The 23725-nt window shown below is 32.7% G+C and overlaps 1 protein-coding gene across 1 annotated transcript in view; it reads right to left on the minus strand.

Annotated features, from left to right (window-relative positions):
* Positions 1-23725, minus strand: part of Erbb4 (erb-b2 receptor tyrosine kinase 4) — a 1044475-nt gene that overhangs the window by 474353 nt on the left and 546397 nt on the right. Inside the window, exon 3 of the mRNA XM_077799365.1 lies at positions 9369-9555. Within this exon, the coding sequence (XP_077655491.1) occupies positions 9369-9555 (187 nt within the window). The remainder of the gene's footprint in view (positions 1-9368; positions 9556-23725) is intronic.

A 23725-nucleotide genomic window follows, 5' to 3' on the forward strand; every position in this document is an offset into this window, starting at 1 on the left:
ATACTTCTTAAAATTCTTCTGTACATTTATTCACAAACAAATGTATGTGTTTTTAGGAGTCAAAAATTACCCATTACTGCTGCAGCTACAGAAGAAAAGAAGATCTATTTTATTTCAAATAGAAGGCAGATAACTTAGCCTGTTCTTTTTCACTCAGACATTTCAAAATGGTATCTATTTTTTTTTTTTTTTTTTTTTTTTTTACTGCTGTCAAAGAAGAGACAAATTCAGGTAGTATGCTCGTCCTTATTTAAAACTAAGGGAGTGTGTGGCTACTTTCATGATTAAAGTATAAAATAAACTGAGTATAGAATCATCTTCTCTACTATTTCTCTGTAATGACAAATATATGATTTTAAAGTAATTAATAAGAATAACTTCACAGAATAGAGATCTTCTCCATTCTGCCATTTTTATTATATTAGTTCCTCTTTCTTCCACCTTATCCACATAAAAAGACCAAAATAAAATTAAAAGAATAATAGGGTTTGTAGAAGATTCAACTGCTTGAGCAATAAAATGGTATTATCAAATATAATTATTTATCCATATCTTTGTATTCCAGTGTTAATAAAGGAAAAGCTATGAAGTCAATGTCCAATTAGGACATTTTGATTTATTTTGTTCTCATACTCTGTTACTCTAGTACCAGTATCTATAGGAACAAGCTTAAATAACCCAATCAAGTGTTTTTGAATATCATTAAAAATAATTTAATATTTTATATAATCAACATCTCTTTCAGATTCATTTAATTTAATCATTTAATAAAAAAGAAACATTATACTGAAGTAGTAACACCTGGACCATATGAATTATTTCATGCATCCTCAACTCATTGGCACACAACAGAGAAAGATGAAAGTTTACACTATATGATATCTTTCCTTACCATAATTTTTATCACATGGCAATAACAGGAAAACCTGGTATTTTACTACCTGGCTTCATAGTGTTCCCTGTGGTATGATGCTTAATATTTTAAAACCATAGTTTATGGAGTTCTTATCAGGATGAATGGAGATAGTGACCGTAAACAATTTCTGCAAAGTAAATGCTTATTAATTATGAATGCTATCATAATTAACATGTATATATGTATATGGTATATATTATATAACATAAATGTATACATATGTACATATATGTATACATGTGTGTATATATACAAAATCTCTCCTAAATGCTATTTGTGTGTGTATATATATATACACACACAAAATCTCTCCTAAATGCTATTATGTCATATAGAAACTTTCTTTATAGATTTATTGTGCTAAAAATAAAATTTTGTTAAAATTAAAGGCACAAACCCTTAAAGTATTCTGGCTATAGGAATAATGGTAAAGCCTAATAAAATCTAAAATTTACTGTTGAATTCTTGTTAGGATATCACAAAATACATGATTCCACCCAATATCATCCAATTGAACATTAAAATTTTAAAAAATTATAAAATTTGAGATGCCATTAAAATTACAGATTATTCTGTTTTGTGAATAGTTGGTAGAATATGCTGAGGCTGCCATGTTAAAATTTAAAATTTGAATTCCTTTATCTTACATAAAATCTTTGGCTTCTATGCTATAATTTTTACAATATTCCTTAATACCACAAAATTAAACCTTTCATTGGCATCACAGAGCAAATGAAATTGGATAAATTGAATGATCTTAGATAGGAGTAAAGGTTATATATCACTATTTTTCTTTATTTTTGCCTGTAAATATTCTTCAGAATTTTATAATTTTTATAATAACCAAAACAGTTTGATTTGATTTATAATAAAATAAGAGCTAGAATATATAAAATATAGTGTATAGAGGAATCACAAATATTAAGGGGAAGAAAGGGAAGATATTATGAAAGTTGGAGTAACAGAAAAGTATTGTGTTGAACTTCCAGTGATATTTTGTAATAATCCTTAGACCCAGGTGATGTGTATTATTAAGAGAGGAAAGTTTAAGGGAAATGCCTATTGAAACTGATTTTTTTCTGCCTTTGAACTCTATTCCCATTTCTTTTGCCAACAGGATTAATAAACTAGCTAAATTCAGGGGAAAATAATGATTAACATTTTCTGGATGGTAACATTTATTATAGCCAAAGGTGTTGGGCCATAAAAATTCTCAATTATCTATTCCTTGACAGATATACATAAATGGGAAATTCCATCCATAATTAAAAAAATGATTGTCTTTATTGCAATCTGTTTCATTAATTTCTAAGTTGTGTAGTTTTTAATTGTAATTGTGGTTATTATGCTTTTTGAACCTCTAATGTCTTGAAATATTACTATATTGCACTGCTTCTAAAATACATACATTTCACATTACTGTCTTTAAAATACTAATTCATCTTATAATCTTTTACATTTATGTTGGGGTTTTTACTTTTTAATGTGACCTACAAATGACAATAAAATATTGTTTCTTACAGCTGTTGCTGACTTAGATCTGAAGAAATAAGATGGATAAGAGGAAACATTTTCTAGAAGGGCTTCTTTTATATCACCTTGTTTGTTATTAAGTAAATATTATGTTACGAAAAACATGAACCAAGAAATCCTAAAGACATGGAGAATATGTCAGAAATAACTCTTAACAGATTGTTCAAATAATTTCTCAGTTATAACAATAATTATAATCTCCTAGGGCTTCTTGAATGACACTATATGACAAATAGACTTTGGGACTTATTTCTAACTAGATATTCATACTCTAGAAACTGAAAATAAAATTAAAATTATCATTTTTAGAGAGATACTTCTGGCCAAAAAACACCCAACTCATAACAACTAGCAGCTTAAATCACATTCAGAATCAATGCATGCCACCCAGAGCCCTGCAATATAAAATATGGTTAGAACTAAATCATAAATGATACATTGTTTTATTTTATAATTTGATGATATAAGCTTAACAGGCTTCAAAAATTTTAAAATAGTAACCAATTTATTATTTGTACAAAAAGCATACCACTTAATACTCCATATGTAATTCATAATCCAATATTCATAATTATTATTATACTCATGTGAAGATGAGAAAACTGAGGCTTAGAAAGTTGAATATCTTGCCTCAGATCAGGATTTGATCCAGAGCCAGTACTCTGACTCCTTATGTTGTTCTGCTTCTAACACCTTCCCTACTGCCTTGGGTTCAGTAAACCATGCTGTTCCTGTAGTGTGAACCTATCTAGTACTATGGGTATTGGCCACCACATATGGCTATTTAAATTAGTTAAAATTACACAGAATTAAAACCCTGTCTCCTCAGTCAGACCAACCTCATCCCAGCTGCCACATTTGGCTATTGGCTACTCTACTGTGTAGTAAGTGAAAATGTCCATCATCACAGAAAGTTCCACTAGACAGTGCTGGTGTAGAGCTAAAAGAGATGAAAATGGAGGTTCCTAGCCCCCAGACATGCATGATTATGTAAATACTCATAACAATTGGGGAAGATATTTTCACAATGCTTTCACATTGCAGCTGAAGAGTAAATATTTGTCAGAAATGTAATATTTGCTGAGAGAAGACAGGAATGTAGAGATAATTTAGAATAGCTCATATCTCAGCACAACGACTTGAATATACAAGTAGAACAAAACAAAGCTAAGAAACATTTGAATTGACATCACTTTCCAAAAGAGTCTTAAACCTTTACCAGTAACATTAAGTCAACTAAAAAATGTTTGAGAGTAATGGCTAACAGTTTAGTAACCTTGATTTTTAAGAAGCCATACTTCGTTAGCAGTGGTTATAGAACGAGTTTATAAATCTGTTATTTTTTTAAGCAAATCTAGTATTTGTAATAGTATTGTTTTATGTGTTAGCTTGTATTTTACTATCAATTTACCATCTGTCATATTTTCAAATATTTCACAAATATCACAATTTAAAAACATGATTTTCAAAATACAACTTAATACCCTGCACTTAAGTTTGGATTGTTTACATTTGGAACCAATTTAATTTGTAACCAATTTCACTCACTATGGTATTGCAAGTAGAAATTGTTTTAAACATTTCTTGGGAATGACACAATGGAAATAAATGGAAAACAGGTCTAGATTTTAACACAAGAACTATCTTATTAGCCACAAGTCCTTAGGGCAGGTTTCCTTAGATGTAAAATTACAACAAAGATATTTGCAAGGTCAGCATTACATGGCTGTATATAAAGAAAAATAATCTGAAAGCATTTTGTAAAATATTAATTCATAACAACATGAGATGTTATATTTAATTTAGCCTTTGATAAATAATTGGAAGAGAACAAGAAGTAGTCTCATTTCTGAAGTCTGACTAACCAGGGGCTTTTTTTTCCCTCTAAGTAGAAGATATTTATCGATTTAGCAATAGAGACCTGACAAAAATTCCAGGCAGTCTTCATTCTGTCTAACATACAGATTCAGTTTATATTTAAATATTATTCATACTGTTTCATTCTTCTGTCATCAAATCAGAATGTGCAAGGATCTAATGATTCTGGTCCCAACATTGCTATTCCTCCCTTGGTGACTTTTACTGGATGCTAGAAATTTGTTAGTTCTAATTTATAGTTCAGTGTCTTCAAGTCAGAAAAACCTAATGCCTTGGGATGAGGATGAACACACAGAATTTTGATATATTTACTGATTTCCTCAGAGAGAAATTGCAGAGCCATAGTGATAAACAGTGATAACTAATAGTTTTCTTATATTGCAGTTGGAATCCTGAGATGCAAAGGTTCTCCTCCATTTTCTAAGCACTATAAGCTAATAAGCAGGCTTTCTCAATAAATGGACTATGATAAGGGAGTGGGTTGACCTTAAAATTTTTCTTTCCTCAGACTACATATTCTTCTTCTCTTAGGAAAAGGAACATGTAGATCTTACTATATCCTGGGAACATGAAATAATAATCACAAGGTTTATAATAATCACAAAGATCCCAAGTAAGGAATAATCTTAAGAGACGCCCATAACATTAGGCTTCCATTATTTTTTTTTCCCCCCTGTGGACTACTATAGGTGTTTAATGGAATATCCTTCTGAGAGTCACGCTCTTCAGAATCCCTGGGTGGGACAGAGGTCAAGGGGGATGTGTAGTACAGCCTGAGTAGAAGACCTTAGTTATCACAACTGAAAATGAAAATTGATCCCAAAGTAGAGGATGAATTTGCTCTTTGGAAACGCCCCTCCCAGATACCCCCAACCCAAGGCTTATTTCTCCATGTAGTCTCTTTTCTATAGTAGATAGAGAAATTCTCATTCCTTCCTTCATTCAGTTCCATACATTACTCATCAGTTCCATGAAGCTGAGAAGTACCAGAAAAACTTGCTGAAATGGCGGTGATAACTCTTTGATCGCATAATTGTAAAATTTCCTCTTTAACAAAAATATGTTTCTGCCTTATCTACAGACACAAATACACCATCCTGATTTTTCTTTTGCTATCCAATATACACTGTCTCACATGACAAGTTAACAGTATTAAAAAGAAAAAAAAAAGAAACACTAATTAAAATATGATTTCTGGAAATTATGTACCCAATCTAAAAACTGACTTCTAAATAAAAAAGTGCCACTCTTTTCACCGATTTTGTGGGATCATATAATATTCACTATAAATTGGTTTTCATCAAATCATTTTCCAAGTAATCTCTCCTTAAGCTTGGAGAATTCTTGGGATTTTTTTTTTCTCAAATATCACAACATGCCAAGTAGTTCTTCTAATGCAAATAGAATGTCAAACATTCTATTTAACAACAATCCCTGAACTAACCTGGCTGAACCCATTCAAACAGTACTAAGACCTTTTACAAAGCTGTTGAAGAATGCTTAGCAACTTCAGCATCAGAAAAAAGAACTCAGAATGAATGAATCTTTTGTCTAGGTCAAGACAATGTCAGGGGCAATGAAGAGTGAAAGTAATGACGGAGATTTGAAAGGAAGGGCTGAGGCAAGGAGGGAGGAGAGGAGGGCTATGAGGTAGTCAAGGCAGCACAGTGGATGAAGACCAGCCTCAGGCTTCTCACTGCCAGAGAAGCAGATCTTATACAGAAAGTAATTTCAAAATAGCATTAGAAGAGGCAGTAAAAATTTTTGTCTAAACAAGTCACATCTAAAAACTCCAATGAAGCAATGGAGAGTATATTTGAATATGTAGAAACAAGCACGATAGTTTCATCCAAGTGTTGACACAAAGGAAAGCTAAAAAACAAAATAGACACAATGAGAGAGAACTAAGATTTCTGAACATCATCTATGTGACAGGTGCTGTAGGTGACAGTTCCCTACTTCATTTCTCTACTGCCTGTTACAACACTGTGACAGAATTTTTCTTCAGAAATTTCAAGATAAAATAAATCTTGAGCATCAGAGTTACCCAGACTGTAAGTGACAGACCACATGTTTAGACAGAAAATTTTCTGATACCTCATCCATGTTGTTTGACATACAATCAATTACAGGTGCCTTGTCCATTTTGATATTAGATTACTTATTTGACCATTACAGAATGATGTCAAGGAAGTTTGACAACCTTATATATTAAAAGGTGCTGAATTATTTTAATGTACTATTCTAACCATACATATTTGAAGGCAGGCAGGCAAGTGTAGTATTCAGATGTTATGTCTTTCAAAGTTCACAACATTCAGATGTTGTATCTCCTAGACTTGAGAATTTTATTTTTTTAATTTAGTTTTTGTCTACCTGATTCCAGCAAGCTTAATATATCATTTATATTATTATTCAGGGCTCCCCCAAATAACTTCAACTATTTACTTTTTTTTTAAAGTTTGCATTTGTCCACATTTTAAATAATGATATACTTGAGATGATCCAGTACACATTTACCCAATTAGAATTTCCCAAAACATTAAACAAGTACAAAAATTCATGAATGCGTTGATCTAAAATTATGTAGAATATTTAGCTAATTTTTGGAAGGTGCAAAAAAATTGTGTATCATCCTAAATTTTACATACTCAAAAGAGACATTCTCATAATTTATAAAGGTAAAACTTGGTATGATAAATATACCTATACATGTATTAAATTTATACCTAGGTTATTATAAATGGGATATTAAGAAATAGATAAGAATTTAGGTAACTCAAAAATTCTTCCATATATAAAATATAACATACATGAATTTAAATGATATTATTTAGCATTAGTAATAGATGAAGTAATTTTATAAATTATAGAAGAGAGAAAATAGTGGCTTTTATGTCCTATAAAATGAATCTCCTTTTAGAGTTTGGCCAGACTGAGGATTAAATGAGTAGAATTTTACAGACTAAAGGTGGAAATTTAATATAAACCACTGATTTAGATTTTAAGTTGGAATGTTTGATTAAGAAGGACCTGATAAAATAATCAGAAGACATCATCCTTGGGAGTGACTAATTAGAACCACACCTACTTGCAAGGGAACTTCATAGACATTATGTGTTCCTCTCTAGTTATGGACTATTCGAAATAGTAGAACTACAGTAGGAAGACTCCTAGTAGCCTAAAGGTAGAGATGGTTATATCCCTAGGGGACACACTGACAAACATGTACTTTCCCTCTGGGGACACCTAGTGTTAATGGAAACCTAGAAAATGGCAGGACAAGTTCCTCATTCTCTTTCAGAACAGTGGTCTATTTCTATTCTAGAAACCTACCTCTTCTTCACTCTACCTCACCTCACCTCACCTGTAATGGACCAGGGGAAGGTCAGTGGCAGCAGCAAAACAAGTTGTTATTTTGTTTTGTTTCACCAGAAAAAAAAAAAAAAAATTAAGAGTATCCTTGTAAAGTAAATGTAAAAGCATATCTAAATGAGATAGTTTATAATGTCTTTAGTACATGGAATAGCACTTGGTGAACATCAAGCTCATTAATACTAATGTTAAACAGGGGAGTTAATTTACATATGTCTAAAGAGCATTCGACCATTAACCACTGTAAATGGCAGCCCTCTCCTTAACTGTGCATCTACTTTCCACAAAGATAAGAGAGAGTATGCAGGAAGCAAGTATGCTCTTCTAAAGGCATTCTGTTCTAATGCCAACAGAGCAAAACAATTTTAGGAGAAATACAAACTGTAACCACACACATACATATATACGTAAAACTCAGAAATCCTGATCTCAAAATTATTTGTTACAATACTCTACCTACTTCTCATCTTCACTTGTTATTTATCTTGCTGCGAGTGTTTAAAAATAAAATCATTCAGCTTGAATGATTATCGTCTGTGTAATGGTTTATTAGTACACTAAGTTGATATTGGGCAAAATGATGATATAAATGTATATTATAGCATCTCCAACACCTCTTAAGTCATTTTATACATGTTTCCTTCCAGGTTCTCAATGTGCTATTCTTCTGACACCAATCTAGGTGTCATTTGCCATTCAAATAAAAGCATGCCTATTCCACTCCTTTCTCTCTACAAAATGAAAAATAAATGAAAATTATTTGTATCCAGTAAGTGTAAAGAGGTTAACTAGATATTGTTCTACCATTTTGGTAACATACCTTTACTTAGAATAATGTTTCTCACTCAAATGTTAGTGATCAGAATTTCTAGATGGATATTTAAAACACCCATTGCTGGGTCCTATTCCCATACCTATCATTCAGTAGATTTCATGCAAAGGCCAAGAATTTGCATTTCTAACAAGTTCCCAGATGATGCTCTTTCTTTAAGAATGAGCTAAAACATTTAATATACTGTGGTACATTAGTTCAGTCAGATATCTTAATAATAAGCAGAGTTTTTACTTAGTGTGCAATTAGGTCAAGTCCATTAGTCCTAAACTTATATGACAAAAAAATTTAAATAATTTTTTTGAAATATTCTAAGAAAAAATTACTGATAGCATTTAGTGAGCTACGAATAAGAGAAATAGAAATTGAATAAATTAGCTATGTTTTCCAAAACAAGGTGATTGTGCTAATAATGAAAGAATAGTTGAACCAGATATAATGGCTTGGGTATTCCTGAGCTCTGACAAGACTGAGAGCTGTGGTGTTATTGCACAGATTTGATGATATGGTCTACTGTTCATCTGCGACCACCCAAAAACATTCTTAAACCTGCTTCATATCTGGGTTTTCAGTCACTGAGCATTTCCTTAGAGTGCACTTCTGTTCTGCTGAGATATGGTACTATGGTATCTTTCAAACTGCACTTACAGAATCTGTAAATAAAAGCAAGGGAATCACAGGGCATCATTACGCAAAAAAAAAAAAAAAAAAAAAAAAATGAATAAATAGTCTATGTTTAAATGCTCTGCAGTGTAACTCTTTCTAACACATACTACAGTAACCACATTATATTGATAATGAAAATACATTTGCTATTTCTAATGTTTTTCTTACCTGTCAAGTTCTTTAATCCAAGTTCTTGTAGTCCAAAGTTTCCATCTTTTCTGTAGTTTAGAAATATTGCCAAGGCATACCGATCTTCATAAAGTTTTGTTCCACGGATGATGCGTAAATTCTCCAGAGGCAGGTAACGAAACTGGTTAAGAGCCACTAACACATAGCCTGTGACTTCTCGAATAGACTGAAAAGACACAAACAATAGTCTCTGTTAGAAATTAAAGTTAACTTGTCATTGTGTCTATGCAGTCATTTAGATAAAAATAAATAACTTCATTCTAATTTTCAGTTTTTAATTTAATATACAAATTTCCATATCACATTCTTATTCTGTTCCATATTCATGTTCATAATGAAATACAAGATAATAAAGGCTTGGGATCTCATTTGAAGGATAAGTGGTATTTCTTTCAAAAAGTTATGTATCAGCTTATAATAAAATAATGGATTTTGTTTTATGAGACATTCCTCATACTTGAGATCTGAAAAGAGTTAAAGGAATAAAGGTCTCATCTATTGACAGACTACAATGAGGTAAGGACACATTACTGAAGCCAGATTTAAAGTTAGGTAGTCAGTGTAGTTAGGTAAATCGGGTCTAATATCATATCCAGTGAAATCTAAAATGGAGGCCATGCTGACAATGATTCTGGGAAACGCAAGACAACTCATGGAATGTTAATGAAGTCCCAGAAAGGCCCTAGGCCAAAGTCCACCCCAAAGAAATGTTAATGGAACCCAGGAAACAGCCCCCCAACAGATTTGGAGATAGCCCATCCCAAGAAGTGATAATGAAGTCCTTCCTGCCCAGATTACTTGTTTGGTCCACCTGTGTCCCAAGCCTTCCCCCTTACATTTCATCACCAAAACTATAAAAAGGGGAGACAACCACACTTCCACGAATTCCACCTCTTGGGTCCCCTTCTTCCTCCAGGAGAAGTCTTTTCTGCTGTCCTTTAATAAACTTCTAATTTCTACTCTGACCTTGCCTCCGTGTGCTTCTTTGGAGTTATTCTTCAACACTGGGGAAGCATGGACTCCTCACTGGCCAACAGCGGTAACATTACCATCAATCAAACTTAGAGAAGCAAATTGGTAAGCTTATTACAAGTAAACCAAGCTGCATTAGTTTGTAAATTTGGGGATAGATTAACAATGGCTATATTGGTGTTTAGTGCTTTATTTATCAAAGAACATTAGTCCTGCACATCTCTAGGGAACATATTTATAAAGAACATGTATCAAAAACTGATTGTTACCTCTAAATTCATTACAACAACAATTTTTATTTTTACTATCTACTATTTAAATTTAATTGTCTATGAGTTAATTATTTAAAGGGTTGTGAGACATTTTAGAGCAAAACATAACAACTAAAAGCTTTGAGTTTCATCTTAAGTTATAGTTTTCAGTAAAATGATCAAGATCATCATAACAGCTATGTACTTAAGTTAAACATTCTTTTAAAATAAAAACAATACAAGTATTAAAGTACTTTTTACTATTTAATACCAACCACATTATTTTAAACCTTTTTGATTCAGATGTCCTAGTGTCCAGTCTTTTTTCTTTCTTTCTTTCTTTCTCTTTCTTTCTTCCTTCCTTCTTTCCTTCCTTCCTTCCTTCCTTCCTTCCTTCCTTCCTTCCTTCCTTCCTTCCTTCCTTCCTTCCTTCCTTTCTTTTCTCTATCTCTTCTCATTCCCTTGGTGATCTTACCCAGTTTCAAGTTTGATGCTGTCCCAGCATTTATCACTACACTCTCCCCTAAACTGAAGACTTATACATCCAATTGTCTAGTAAATATTCTCATTTGGATGTTGAAGAGACTTTTGAGATACACTTATCAAAAGCTGAACTCCTATCTTCCCTCTCCATTCCTATAGCAGACTTGCTCAGCTTTACTGGAAGTCCATCCATCCTTTCTGTTTGTTAGCCATAACATTCACCTTCTTTTATAAAGCAAATGTGATCCATCCTATTTATTTCATATTCAAAAAGATCTGGTACCACTCTCATCCACAATTACCACCTGACCCACTACTGTTCCTCATCAAGATTATTGCAAATAGTTCTACCTGTGTCTACTCTTTTCCTTTTAAGGCGTATTTTCAGTCAAAGCTAGAAAGGATCCTCTTAAAATATGAATCAAATCATGACACTTCAATGTATTTCTTGAGCACTCTGGCCCTTCTCTGACTAAACCATTCACCACCAGTCTACTGGGTCAAGAAAAACACTTATATGGAGTCTGTACTCCCTTCTCCCTAATCATACTTCAAACCTCCTGATTCTTCAAGCCTTTATCCAAGGCCTTTGAGATCACCTTCCCCTTCCTGGCTCCCCAGTAGTAAGTAGTCTGTGCCACCAAGGTGCACAAATCTAAGAAGAAAGGGTGGTCTTTATACATGTCTAAAGATAGAGAATTCAGATGATGGCTAGGTGGGAACTCCTATTCACTTGCAAAAAAGACCTCCTGCAGTGTGGAACAAAACTGGATTGAAAAGAATCAGTTGGAGGCTCATTTCTCCCCACACCACTGCATTCCTAAAGAGTCAAAAATCCTAATGTTGTGCCTGGGCTAAATTGATATAAATTTATGCCTGTCAAAGTGGGATGATAAAACACTTAATTTAATAATCACTTATAACAAAAAAATAAAACACAAAATATATTGGACTCCATTTATACTTTACACCTGGTCTCCCAATTCTTAGGTATAAAAGCATGCTGCCAATAATCACCTAGAAGCATGAATCTTAATGAAGCAAAATGGAAATGAAGAGGCAAGGAATGTTTGAAATTCCTAAAATCTGGCAACAGATGAAAACTTTGAGTCACTATGGATATTCTTGAGACAGTGTCTTAGAGTAAAAAGCTGAATACTGAAGGCAAAATAAAAGGGAAGAAACTCAGCTGCAGAATGCATTGCTTGGAGGCCACTATCTGCTTGAAATTGCATGTGCCCAGAGAGCACTACACCACTATAGCTCCTCCTTCAATCACTGTTCCATTGAATTTTTACCTCTTCTAGTTCTTAGAAGAAGAATCAAAATATGTTGTGACATCATACGATCTCAAAAGTAAAATTCATTCATTTATTATAAAATAACTTATCTTTTAACTTGTACACAATAATTATCTGGTCACTAAGGTAAATGTTGGTAAATGAGGTTATATCATCAATCTTCTACCTAGAATAAGTAGAAAAATCCATCATTCTTGCTCATATTTCTCCAACCCCAATTAAGAAGTGACTCTTCTTATCAAAAACTGTAAAAACCCATTCATATATTCCAGGATGGAGGAAGATATAAATGGTTTTAGAAGAAAGAATGCAGGTAAAGCACACTCAGGCAAGAAAAGGTTAATGAGCAAAGAAGCAATGTTATTAGCAATTGTGCAGCATTTATCAGAGGGAGAAATCTTTCTAGATAATAATTGATAAAGATGCTCCACTTGATAAGGTTTTTGTACCACACATTAGCTGCAAATAACCTATAAATATAAAGAACTCTAGTACATATAGTATGTACAATCCAAGAACAATACTCAACACAGAGGAGGATCAAATAATACAGAAGTGGAAGTTCCAAGTACCCTTAGCTACAAGAAAAAAATAAACTACAACTAAGAATAACTTTGCTTTCACATATTAACACATTTATATTTGATTTAATTGTTTTATAAAATGTATACACTTCTCATTTCAGCATGTGCATTAAATTATAATTAGAAACACTTTTGTTACCTTTATGGAGTCACATGAGAAGCAATACCTACTCCTTTGTAGAGATTTCTGTACTGAAGAGATTGGTTGTTACAGCTGTTTGTGTCTCTTTCATTATCTGTTCTCTTTATTACTCTCTGGTATTGCAAAATGGCATGTATTGCTTAAATGTTAGCTCAACAAATATCCTCATCATATGTACCCTGGACATCATTCCATGTTACTGCTGTGAATGCATGCATGAAGGCCATTTTGAACAAAGCCACCAGTATGAAGACCCACGTTAATTACTGGATCATAATGATGGTGAATAAGTGAATCACTTTATCTCTGACCTCCCTATTGCCTACACACAGAAATAATGTAAATAAAAGGAAACAAACGATGATTACAAATCTCTCAACTCCAGATTTGTTGTTCTAATCTCTTACATCTAGGGGATCTCATGGAACCAAAAGATTTTTAAAGAGTTACAGCAGATAAATATAAATTTCTAATATCTAAAGGCTCTGCTTTCTCTTTTCTAGTATCCATAGTCACACTTTTTCCCCAAGAACAAATATGTTGAAATAGCTCAAAAGGAAACTCTGCTGCAAAACTTGAGTCACAATGTTCACTGACCACAAATAAAATGATAGAAAACAGTGATGGCAGGATCACTTAAATGCTGAAAGAGAGTCAATAACATGGGTTTAGCTAATATTGGCAGATCTGAGAAAGAACTTGAGCAATATCTAAGAGTGTAAATTAAGTGATACAATATTTGATAAGGCCATGCAATCATGTCAAATACTCATTGTTACTCTCCTTTCAGCTATTGGAAAGAATCTCCCTAACACTATTTTTACCATCTCACAATTTTATGAAAATGATAACTTTAAAAGAATAGATTTACCAAGGGTAAATAATGATAAGAAATGCGGGCTTCTCTTCCAGACAAAGCTATTCTCAAAACCTACCCTCTGAACTTATTAGTTTTGTGGACTTGATCAAGTTGTTAAACCTCAGTGGTCCTCAATGTGTACAATGTTTGAAAATGAGATACTAATATGTCTATAATAAAGCTGTACTAAGGATTGAACAATATAAAATATAGTCTATCAAATAGTAATATTTAATAGACGCTAGTCATTACCAATATTATTTCTGATAATAGTCAGGTAGATGAACTATCTGGGAAGAGCTCAATGAAAATAAAATAATTATAATTACATAAGAAGCATTGCTATTAATCTCTCTGTTATGTAATCTTCAGTATATTCATATCATACCTCTGCAATTTGTACTTTATTCCTGAACTTCAGGAATGACTCTATACTCTTTTGTGCCTATGTTATAGCTTTTAGTATAGACTCTGGCATTGAATGGATATTCAATAATGTCTGTTGAATGGAGTAGAACTGAAAAATGGAAAGCAATGCTCAAGGTCTTTGTAGATTTTTTTTTCACAGAAAATGATTTTATGAACTTGCTACTAATAAAAAACTTTGCTTGAACAATATTATCATGATCTATGCCCAGGGACTGCAGTAGTACATAGAAATATTTGGAATGTCTAGGCTAAGAGATAACATTGACTTTGGTTCCTGCTTACTAACAGTTTAGTCCAGAAACTCTACCTATTTTAACAACCACATCTTCCTCTACATGGATTAAGCTTCTGCTCAATGAAACTGATTGATTCCTATTGTCAGTGTTTGCTCCTACAGATGCTTTGTTCAGGAAGTGAACACAACTGAAGATTATTAAAACTTTAAATGCTGAGAACTCTTCTAAATTAAGAGACAATTTCTTTTTCTTATGGCATCTGATAATGGAAATAAAGAGGTATGGGAAAATGAAAGAAAAATTATCAACTTCCCATTCCATATTAGCAATAATACCAGAAAGAAAACAGAACACAAGAATTTTTTTCTAAGTGTAAAGAAATTTAATAATTATTTCTCCCAGTTATAATATTTTAGGAAAACTGTGAAATCTACAGTTATAAACTTTCTGAGATTTTCAAAGGTTGTCATTAAAAGATCAGATGAGATTGTATTGGTTCCTTGGGTTATCTTTGTACCTACAGATTATTTCTGAAAAGTCCGATTCTATTATTTCTAAATTTGTATTTCATTTAACAACAGTTTAAACAACTAGTAATATTATTTTATTTGCTATAACTGCCTTATTCTTTTCATTGTTGTTAGTGGTTTTCACCAAACTAGTCATTAGTGGAAATGGATAATAGATCTGCTAACATTCCTTTATCTATATTAAGATTTAAGTGATTGTGATAGCACACAAATTTTGAATATTTAATCAGCATTTAGAAAGGATTTTACAAAGATTGAAATCAATTATATATTGTGTAAAATATAAATGTGTAAAACTGATTCCTAGATTTTTTTTCCTACTCCAATTATGTAGCAAATCCAAGTTTTAAGTTATCTTTGTTATAAATATCTCTTTGAAAATATAACTGTTTTCTATTGTTAAAACCTTCTGCAATGAGTCAAAATAGTTCTGAATTCTGAATTGCTACTCTTTTGTCTTATGTACTCATATCCAATTAGTTATCACCCTCAAATTGTACTAATACATTCCATCGGTGAGGACATCCACAGACATAAGAGTGATTGTTTTAGACAGTAGACCTCAGATTAAATAAATACGTAGTATCACAGAGAGAGTAAGAAACAGGGAACTATGGTAGCAGTGAGGGGGATAAATTGGGGTGTGGGCAGAAAGTCTCTCTGCTAGTAATGACAACAGAATTTATGTGTTGTCTAAAATGCCATAGTGAATTGCAGCCTCTGTATCAGTAAGGTTTTCCATTACGTTTTTCTAGACAATTAATTTCTGTCCCTGCCCCTCCTGGAACAGCTGGGAATAACTAAAGCAGAGAATGTTCTTAACTATGACATAATATTAAAAAGTTTACCAGAAAAAAATAATAAGCTTATAACAAATATCACATATTCCTGCTCTTATAGAGATAGTGCATTTTGCTTTGTATTCTGATTTCCATTTGTCCACTGTTTAAAACTCTGTTTTTACCACCCTAGCAAGCAGGACTCAAAGTCTGGTCTAATTAAATTTGGAAAAATAGAGTGATGTAAAATATCATATACCTGACTGCAGTAGAGTAGATATCATGCTCATTATACATTCATTCATCACAGACCACATAGCCTGTTCTCAGCTCATCACTTCTTTGCACTAATCTTTAAACCCTTTGAAAAGAGGAGTACATAACTTACCTCTCCAGAAGTACCCATCATTTTCTTTGAACTCTGTATTTTCCTGAGTTGACTAGAGAATTCTTAATAGTCCTCCTTTAGAACTACATTTCCAATTTCCCTTCATCTCCTGACCACATGTAGACTATATCTCTTGTGTATCACAGACTTGTTAGGCTAGAGTTAGGTTTGTTAAATTAAATTTAGACTTAACACTTCCTCCCTACTCTGAACTCCAACATTGTGAACTGTGACCTAACTTAGGAAAACAAACTACAACAAATAATTTATTCCTGTAAAAAGTCAGTCCGTTTTTTTTTCTAAAATCATAATGTCCCAATAAAATAAATAAAAATAATAAAAAGGTAACCAAGTCTTAGCCAGTCATAGTAGGGTACCAACTGATCAGACTTCATTCACATAATGCCTCATCATACCATGCTCAAATAAAGCAAATATCAAGCTACAATTAATTTGCTTCTCTAAGGCACTTCCTTTTTCTATCTATAAATAATGCCTGCTCATATTGCTGGGTGGAGTTATTTGAACCTCTTCCTGGTTCTGAATGCTGCCTGATTCATAAATTATTCTTTGCTCACAAAATTCTGCTAAGTTTAATTTGTCTAAATGTTTTAATGGATTATACAAATTGTGAGCTTCTGTAGATATATTTAAATAATCACAGACATGTCTCAATTAAACCTGTATTCCTAATTTTAACAATTTGTGATCATCTGTAGTATTAAATTCATGCTTATTCTATCAAATATACATCTTAAATGCCTCATAATGAATTTCACTGAACTTAGATATGCTGCAAAATTGAAAAAAGTAGTAAGAATACATGGAAATGTTTGAGTTAAACTGTTAAAGTTGACAACATAAACCAAAAAGAAATTTTTACTTGTCAGCACTTTCATACAAATGAGGCTACATATTATTCGAACATTATAATATTATTATATTGTACATGTGTTGATGAATATTCCCTTCCACAGAGAAAGTGTTAGCCCAACTCAGTCTAGTGATTTAATCCATGTGCTGTAACCTGACAGATCCTGGGTTTGATATTTGTCACTGACTTTGTACAAGTTGAGTCCACAGAAGATAATCATTTTTTATTGATCAATTTTTTGCATTATTGATATCATATTATTGCATTTATTGATCAATTTTTATTGCATCATATTATTAATTTTCAACTGTAAAAATATTTTGTGTAGTTTAGGCATGTTAAATAATATATGAGCATATATGTTTGATATTAATTAGTTGATTAATAGGCATTACATAGTGCATAATGCTGTAGATTATTATGAACTGAAAGACAATCTACCCCCTAAATTTACAAGTTGAAGCACTATGCCCCAGTACCTCATATTGTGACTATGTTTGGAGACAGAGTCCTTAAAAAAGATGATTAAGTTAAATTGAGACCATTAGGGTGGGCCCCATTCCAATGTGACTCATGTCCTTTAAAAAAAAAAAAAGAAGAAGTTAGATCACAGACAGGCACCAAGGAAAGACCATGTGAAGACACATGGAGAACATGGTCATCTCCAAGGCAAGGAAATAAGCCTCTGAAAATACCAACCCTATGAATACACTGATCACATATGTCTAGGCTTCAGGGACTGTGAGAAAATAAGTATCTGCTGTTCAAGTCACCCTGTTTCTGGTTCTTTGTTATGATAACCCAAGCAAACTAATGTACTGCTTATATCCTTATCTTGAAATTCAGTAGTGTTCCATTGAGTAAACTATTGAATCCTTCTGTGGCTCAGTTTCCTGATTTATAACATGAGAACAATTGGATCTCCAAATTCTAAGATTATTTTGAAAAGTGAATTCCTATATATTGCTTAACAAAACCCAGGCTCATAGCAGGCCCTCAGCATCAACCTTTTAGTTTTTCTGAATCCAGAATCTTAACTTTTATCCAATGTGTTGCCTCTGTTTGCATAGAATATATAAAAATTTCTTTTTCTATTTCTAAAGGGATAACTATAAATTACCAAAGTTTAGATGAGAAAACTGCTTGGTACCATTTCAACCGACAATTGAAAGTGACAGTTTTGTGTCTGAGGTCTTTTCAAAATGTGATTTTTTCCCCCCTCTCAAAATTTAAAACAAGGAAAATGGGCCTTCATAAAATGATGTCTGACAACAGCTGCCTCTGCTGAAAAGCATATGGGAAATGGCCGTTGAGGATTCAGAAGCTAGAGGTGACTGCTTCTGTGACTAGTCTGTTGTTATTTTTAAATGAAAAGGGTGAGCAATTTCAGAAATCAAAAGCCAAAGTATCAGGCTTGCATTTGACAAGATGCCAAGATACACTTTAGTATCTGTCTAATACTTGGCCATAAACACATAAAACAAAAGCCTTAATTAATTTATAAAGAACAAACACTTTCTTTAGTTATCTACAATGACAACAAGATCTGATGTTATTACGGTGCTCTTAATGTTCAACTTAAAACATATAGAGCATGCTTTCTATGGACATTTGTGGGAAAAATCACAAGTACAAATATAACATAAGTTGAGACGAGGGACATACAGAAATTGATGTATGTATTTAAGTATCCTTATATAAATCAACCATTCCTAAGTTGTCATTTAGTGTTTCTACTAATTATTTTAGCTTGCACTTATCTTGTGTTTTCTGTATGTGAGGCATTTTTTTTAAAGAGAGAGAGAAAGTTTTTAATGTTTACTTTTCGGTGGACACAACATCTTTATTTTATTTTTATGTGGTGCTGAGGATCAAACCCAGCTCCATGCGCATGCCAGTTGAGCGCACTACCAGTTGAGCCACATCCCCAGCCCCATGTGAGGCATTTTAAAATTGTATCTTATATCACTTAGTCATCACATCACTCTGAATGTTACTGAGTTTCACAGGTGAAAAAGCTAAATAAAGTGAGAGCACTTACACAAAGTCACACAGGTGAAAAGTGAAGGAGAAAATATATATATAAAAAAAACTTTTTATTTTTTTAATAAAAATTACCATTAGGAAAAAAAGCCTTCTGAAAATCTTGTTATTCTGGAGATCTAAATCCTAATTTCTTTCAAAATGTGGGAACAGTTACTCCTGTGTTTAAAGTAATATCCATTGTAACATGATCTAAAATTGTGATTTAGGAATAACACTTTCCAGGGTTTCTTTATGGCAAAAATATGAGCTTAGAAAGAGCATATCTTACAAGTAACTCTAGCATGCTTCACATATTTTTAAAGACAAAATCTGCTACAAATATACACAGTAAAATGCCTTTAAAGTCTTTAAACCGGCATTCTCTTAGGTAGTAGGAAAGTAAGGACCTTTTCATACAGGTATGTAGAATCAAATGGGTTCCTATGCAAATACACGATGGAAATATGACAAAACCATCCTTACATAAAGAATTAAAAACATCATTACTAACAGGTCCATCAGGAATAGAGATAAAAGACACCTGTGCTTCAAACTTAGGAGTTCCTCATTTGTTGCATGACCACATAATGATACTCTGCTGAACATGGGTTTTCTCAATTAAGACAAACAAAAAAGCAAAGACTAATTTGCATAAAATTTGGAAAATAAACAATACCTGAAAGCAATTACCACATAGTAGGTATTTAATACATATATGCTTGACTTCCTTTCCTCCAAAAAGTCTTAAGGCTCAATGTCTCAGCATTATGCACTCACCCACCACCTATCCATTCAACTATTTATTCCTCTATGTTTATTATTCCCCTACTATGTGAAAGACACTATTCAAGGTCTTTGAAGACCTAAGGATTGGAAAAATAATACAACAGACATAATCCCCACTTTATGGAGAATGGTTACTTCTTTCATTATTTCCAATCTTTTTCTAATGACAAGATCAGTGCAAAGAAAACAAGGTTCCCCTGAGAAAGATTAATAATGACTTGATAGTTGACTCCTGTATCTTTAATATTTCAAATATAAATCATTTATTTTTAGATTCAAGTCCCAAACATGTATTTATCTTGTTATAAAATTATTTCATATTTTGTTACATATCATCACCTTCAACTTTTGAGCATTTATAGTTTTTGTTTTTCCCACATGATTTCATACTGAGCTATGCACTTATGTGTGTGTGTTTCTGTGTGTTCATCAGTTTCAAGTAAACAACTTCATTATCAAATATTTTCTTCAATTTTTTCTTTTTTCCTGGGATTTTATAGTGAAGACATCATTATGGTATCTTCTAAGACAGCACACACATTACTTCCAAAGTAAAAATACATTGATCTTAAAATATCTTCTTAAAATGCTGTTGTCCATTTTGGTTTCACTCATTCACAAATTGTACTTTGGGTGTTTGAGAAGGTATGCTTTGTTCTGAGTGTTAAAGATATATAAAGCATGACCTTGACCCTTAGAAGGTAACAACCATTGTGGAAGATAGACATGGAGGGGAAGAAAGGGAATAAAATGCTTAAGATGCCACAATGGAACTGTCATAAGGACCCTGGACATTAGAAAGTAGTGACCAACATCGTGGGGCATGAACAGCATCCTGTGGATATACAGGGATGAAGCAGAAACTCTGCCTGAGGAACATTAATGGAGGAAAATTTTGTTAGGGTATTAGACAATTGCCTGAGCCCTGAAAGGTGAAGTGTCCCCCAGGGATTTGGCACCTAGACTGTGATCTTGTCACACTAAAACAAAACAGGATTTCATAATTCTGGGTCTGGAGCAAGAAAGAATACTAGATTGAAGTGTCTGATCATACCAGATAATGAGGAAACTATCAAAAACTATAAGGAAATCACAAAAGGACTTAGAATCAATTGGGAGAGATATTTTGTGGTCAATGATGAGATATTTGAATTTCAGAACTGTCAATCATTATAAATAATGAAACCCATCAACTATATCTGATTTCATAATAATATTATATGATATTAAACTGCTAATTTTATTTTCTTAGAAGAAAATAATAAAATGCTGATCCTTTTTTTTAAACATGAACTATAGCACTGAATAACAAAATAATAGATTAAAGGGAGTGTCTTAGTCTATTTGGGCTTCTACAAAAACCCATCACAGATTGGATGTTTTATATACAAGAGAAATTTGTTTCTAACAATTTTGGATTCTAGGGAATCCAAGATAAAGGCAGTGGAAGATTGAGTGTGTAGTGAAAGCCCATTTAATGGTTCACAGAAGGCCATCTTTTTGCTGTGTCTTCATATGGCAGAAGGGATAAGGGAGCCCTCTGATTTCCTTCTAATAAGGCACCCATCTCCTTCCTAATAACCTTGCAATGACCAATACTATTCTTGGTCAATAGGTCTCAACATAGGAATTTTGTACAGACTCCAGCATTCACTCTTTTTAAGGCAGAAATATTTATAAAATATTCCAACTAAGAAGTTAAATCTAAATGTTAAAATTAAATCAAACTATATTTGTTAATTATTTGTAACAAATGAACTTTACCAATTTAAGATACCGTAAAAGGAAAAGATTGGGAGCTACAGGGAACTATTTTCTTCACGATTTTCCCCCAAACCTTAAACTTTTCTAAAATACAATTATCTCTTTTGAAAACTGGTGCATTACAATTCTGAAATTTCCTATGAATTAATGGCTCTAGAGAATTCAGCATCAATAGCTAATAAGAACAACTATTAGAATAGGGAAAATGGTTGGAGGCAATTCTCAATGGAATTTCTGCATGACTTCTATTAGTTTTTGGTCAGGACTAATTTTTTTCAAGAATATTCAGATACTAAAGCAGCCTTGGAAGGTAGAACATTAGCTTTCTCATCACAGAAGGCAAATTTGATAGCAGCCCTCTCTGTAACAATGGTATTTTGTGAGTTCAGTGTTCTTCAATTGTAATACAAATTAATCTTGCATAGATGTTGAACTTTTTCCTGCTTCTCAATCATCCTCATGGAATTTGTCCCCAGGAGTAATGCGAACCAATGTAAACATGAAACCTGCTCAATGCTGTGTCATGAAGTTTCATGCCTTCTACCAACACAAGTGACAGATAAACAGGTTAGTTTGAAAATGGGATAAAATCTCAGATACTTGATGGCCCCCAAAGATAAGATGACATCATGTTCCTCCTGCTACAGGAACACTACCTCCTAGGGTTGCATCAGAGGGATTAAACTTGGGTATAATGAACTCAGCAGATCTAACTGCCAACTTGTTGGAAGTGCAGAAAGTAGGAAAACCATATTAAACTCCATCGTGAATATGCATGATACAATTAACATTCTTCAATTAAAATAAAACAAGATCTGAAAAATTACTTATGTTAAAAAAATAAGTAAATAATTTCTACAAAGTAACGGTGATGATTACTTTAGAGAAGTAAAGCATTTGACATTAGGAAGGGATTTCTGGGAAGCTAGTCAAGTTCTATTTCTTGATGTAGGTTGATATTTACAAGGGTGTAAGGTAAGCCTTTCAAACTTCTTAAGCTATACATTTGTTTTGTGGACTCTTTAGTATGTGTGTTGTATTTGCAGTATACAAATACAAAAAAAAAGTTATTGGATATAAAACAAAAGGAAGGACATAAAGATGTCCCTTGATTTCTACATCTCACTATATAGGAAATGTTTGATATAGGAAATTAGGAGGTAAACAATTTCAGGTTGCATAGTATTCCTTTCTATTAATTTTTTTCAGCTCAACTGAATGCATTAATCAGGAACACTCATACAGAGAAAGTCTAAGACCCCTGAATGGAAAATGAGGCAAGAGGGACAGGAGACTCATTTGAAAAGGAAAGGTAGAAATTCCAAACATTATGCCACACAATGGTGAGTTAGTGGCACTGTGTACAGGGAAATTAGGCTGTAATTTGTTTTGTTTGTGCAATTGTCTACATGAATGCAGTGAAAAAAAATAGGGATTGGTGGTAAGGGTGGCGGGAGAGAAAAGTCAGGAAATTCTTGCCAGGTAAGAGATGACACAAGAAATGAATACCCCAATGACAGGGCTAATATCCAAGTGGTATTTTGGAGGTAGAATAATAAATACATTAGTAATTTACTAGCTATGAGGATTAAGAAAGAACAAGACATAGAAAATGCCTGAAGGTGCTGCTGGCATCTAGTAGACAGAGATCCAGGAGGATGAAAGAATGGTCAGGTCCAAAATGCTAATGCCCAAGGGTGAGAGAACTTAGAATAAACTTACTAATTTGAGGCAACTGTTTAATTTTATTGATTGTAGGGTTGCCTTTGGGATTTTCTCGAAGGAAATGATTATGATGATGATGATGATGATGATGATGATGATAATAATAATAAAAATAATGACAACATTGTTTGCTAGTATACTATTATGATAATCAATAAGATATTTATATAATTTTAAGAAAATTTACATTAGTATTCTTATAATAATA

This window comes from Urocitellus parryii, chromosome 1 (genome assembly GCF_045843805.1).
Source record: "Urocitellus parryii isolate mUroPar1 chromosome 1, mUroPar1.hap1, whole genome shotgun sequence".
Taxonomy (NCBI): Eukaryota; Metazoa; Chordata; class Mammalia; order Rodentia; family Sciuridae; genus Urocitellus; species Urocitellus parryii.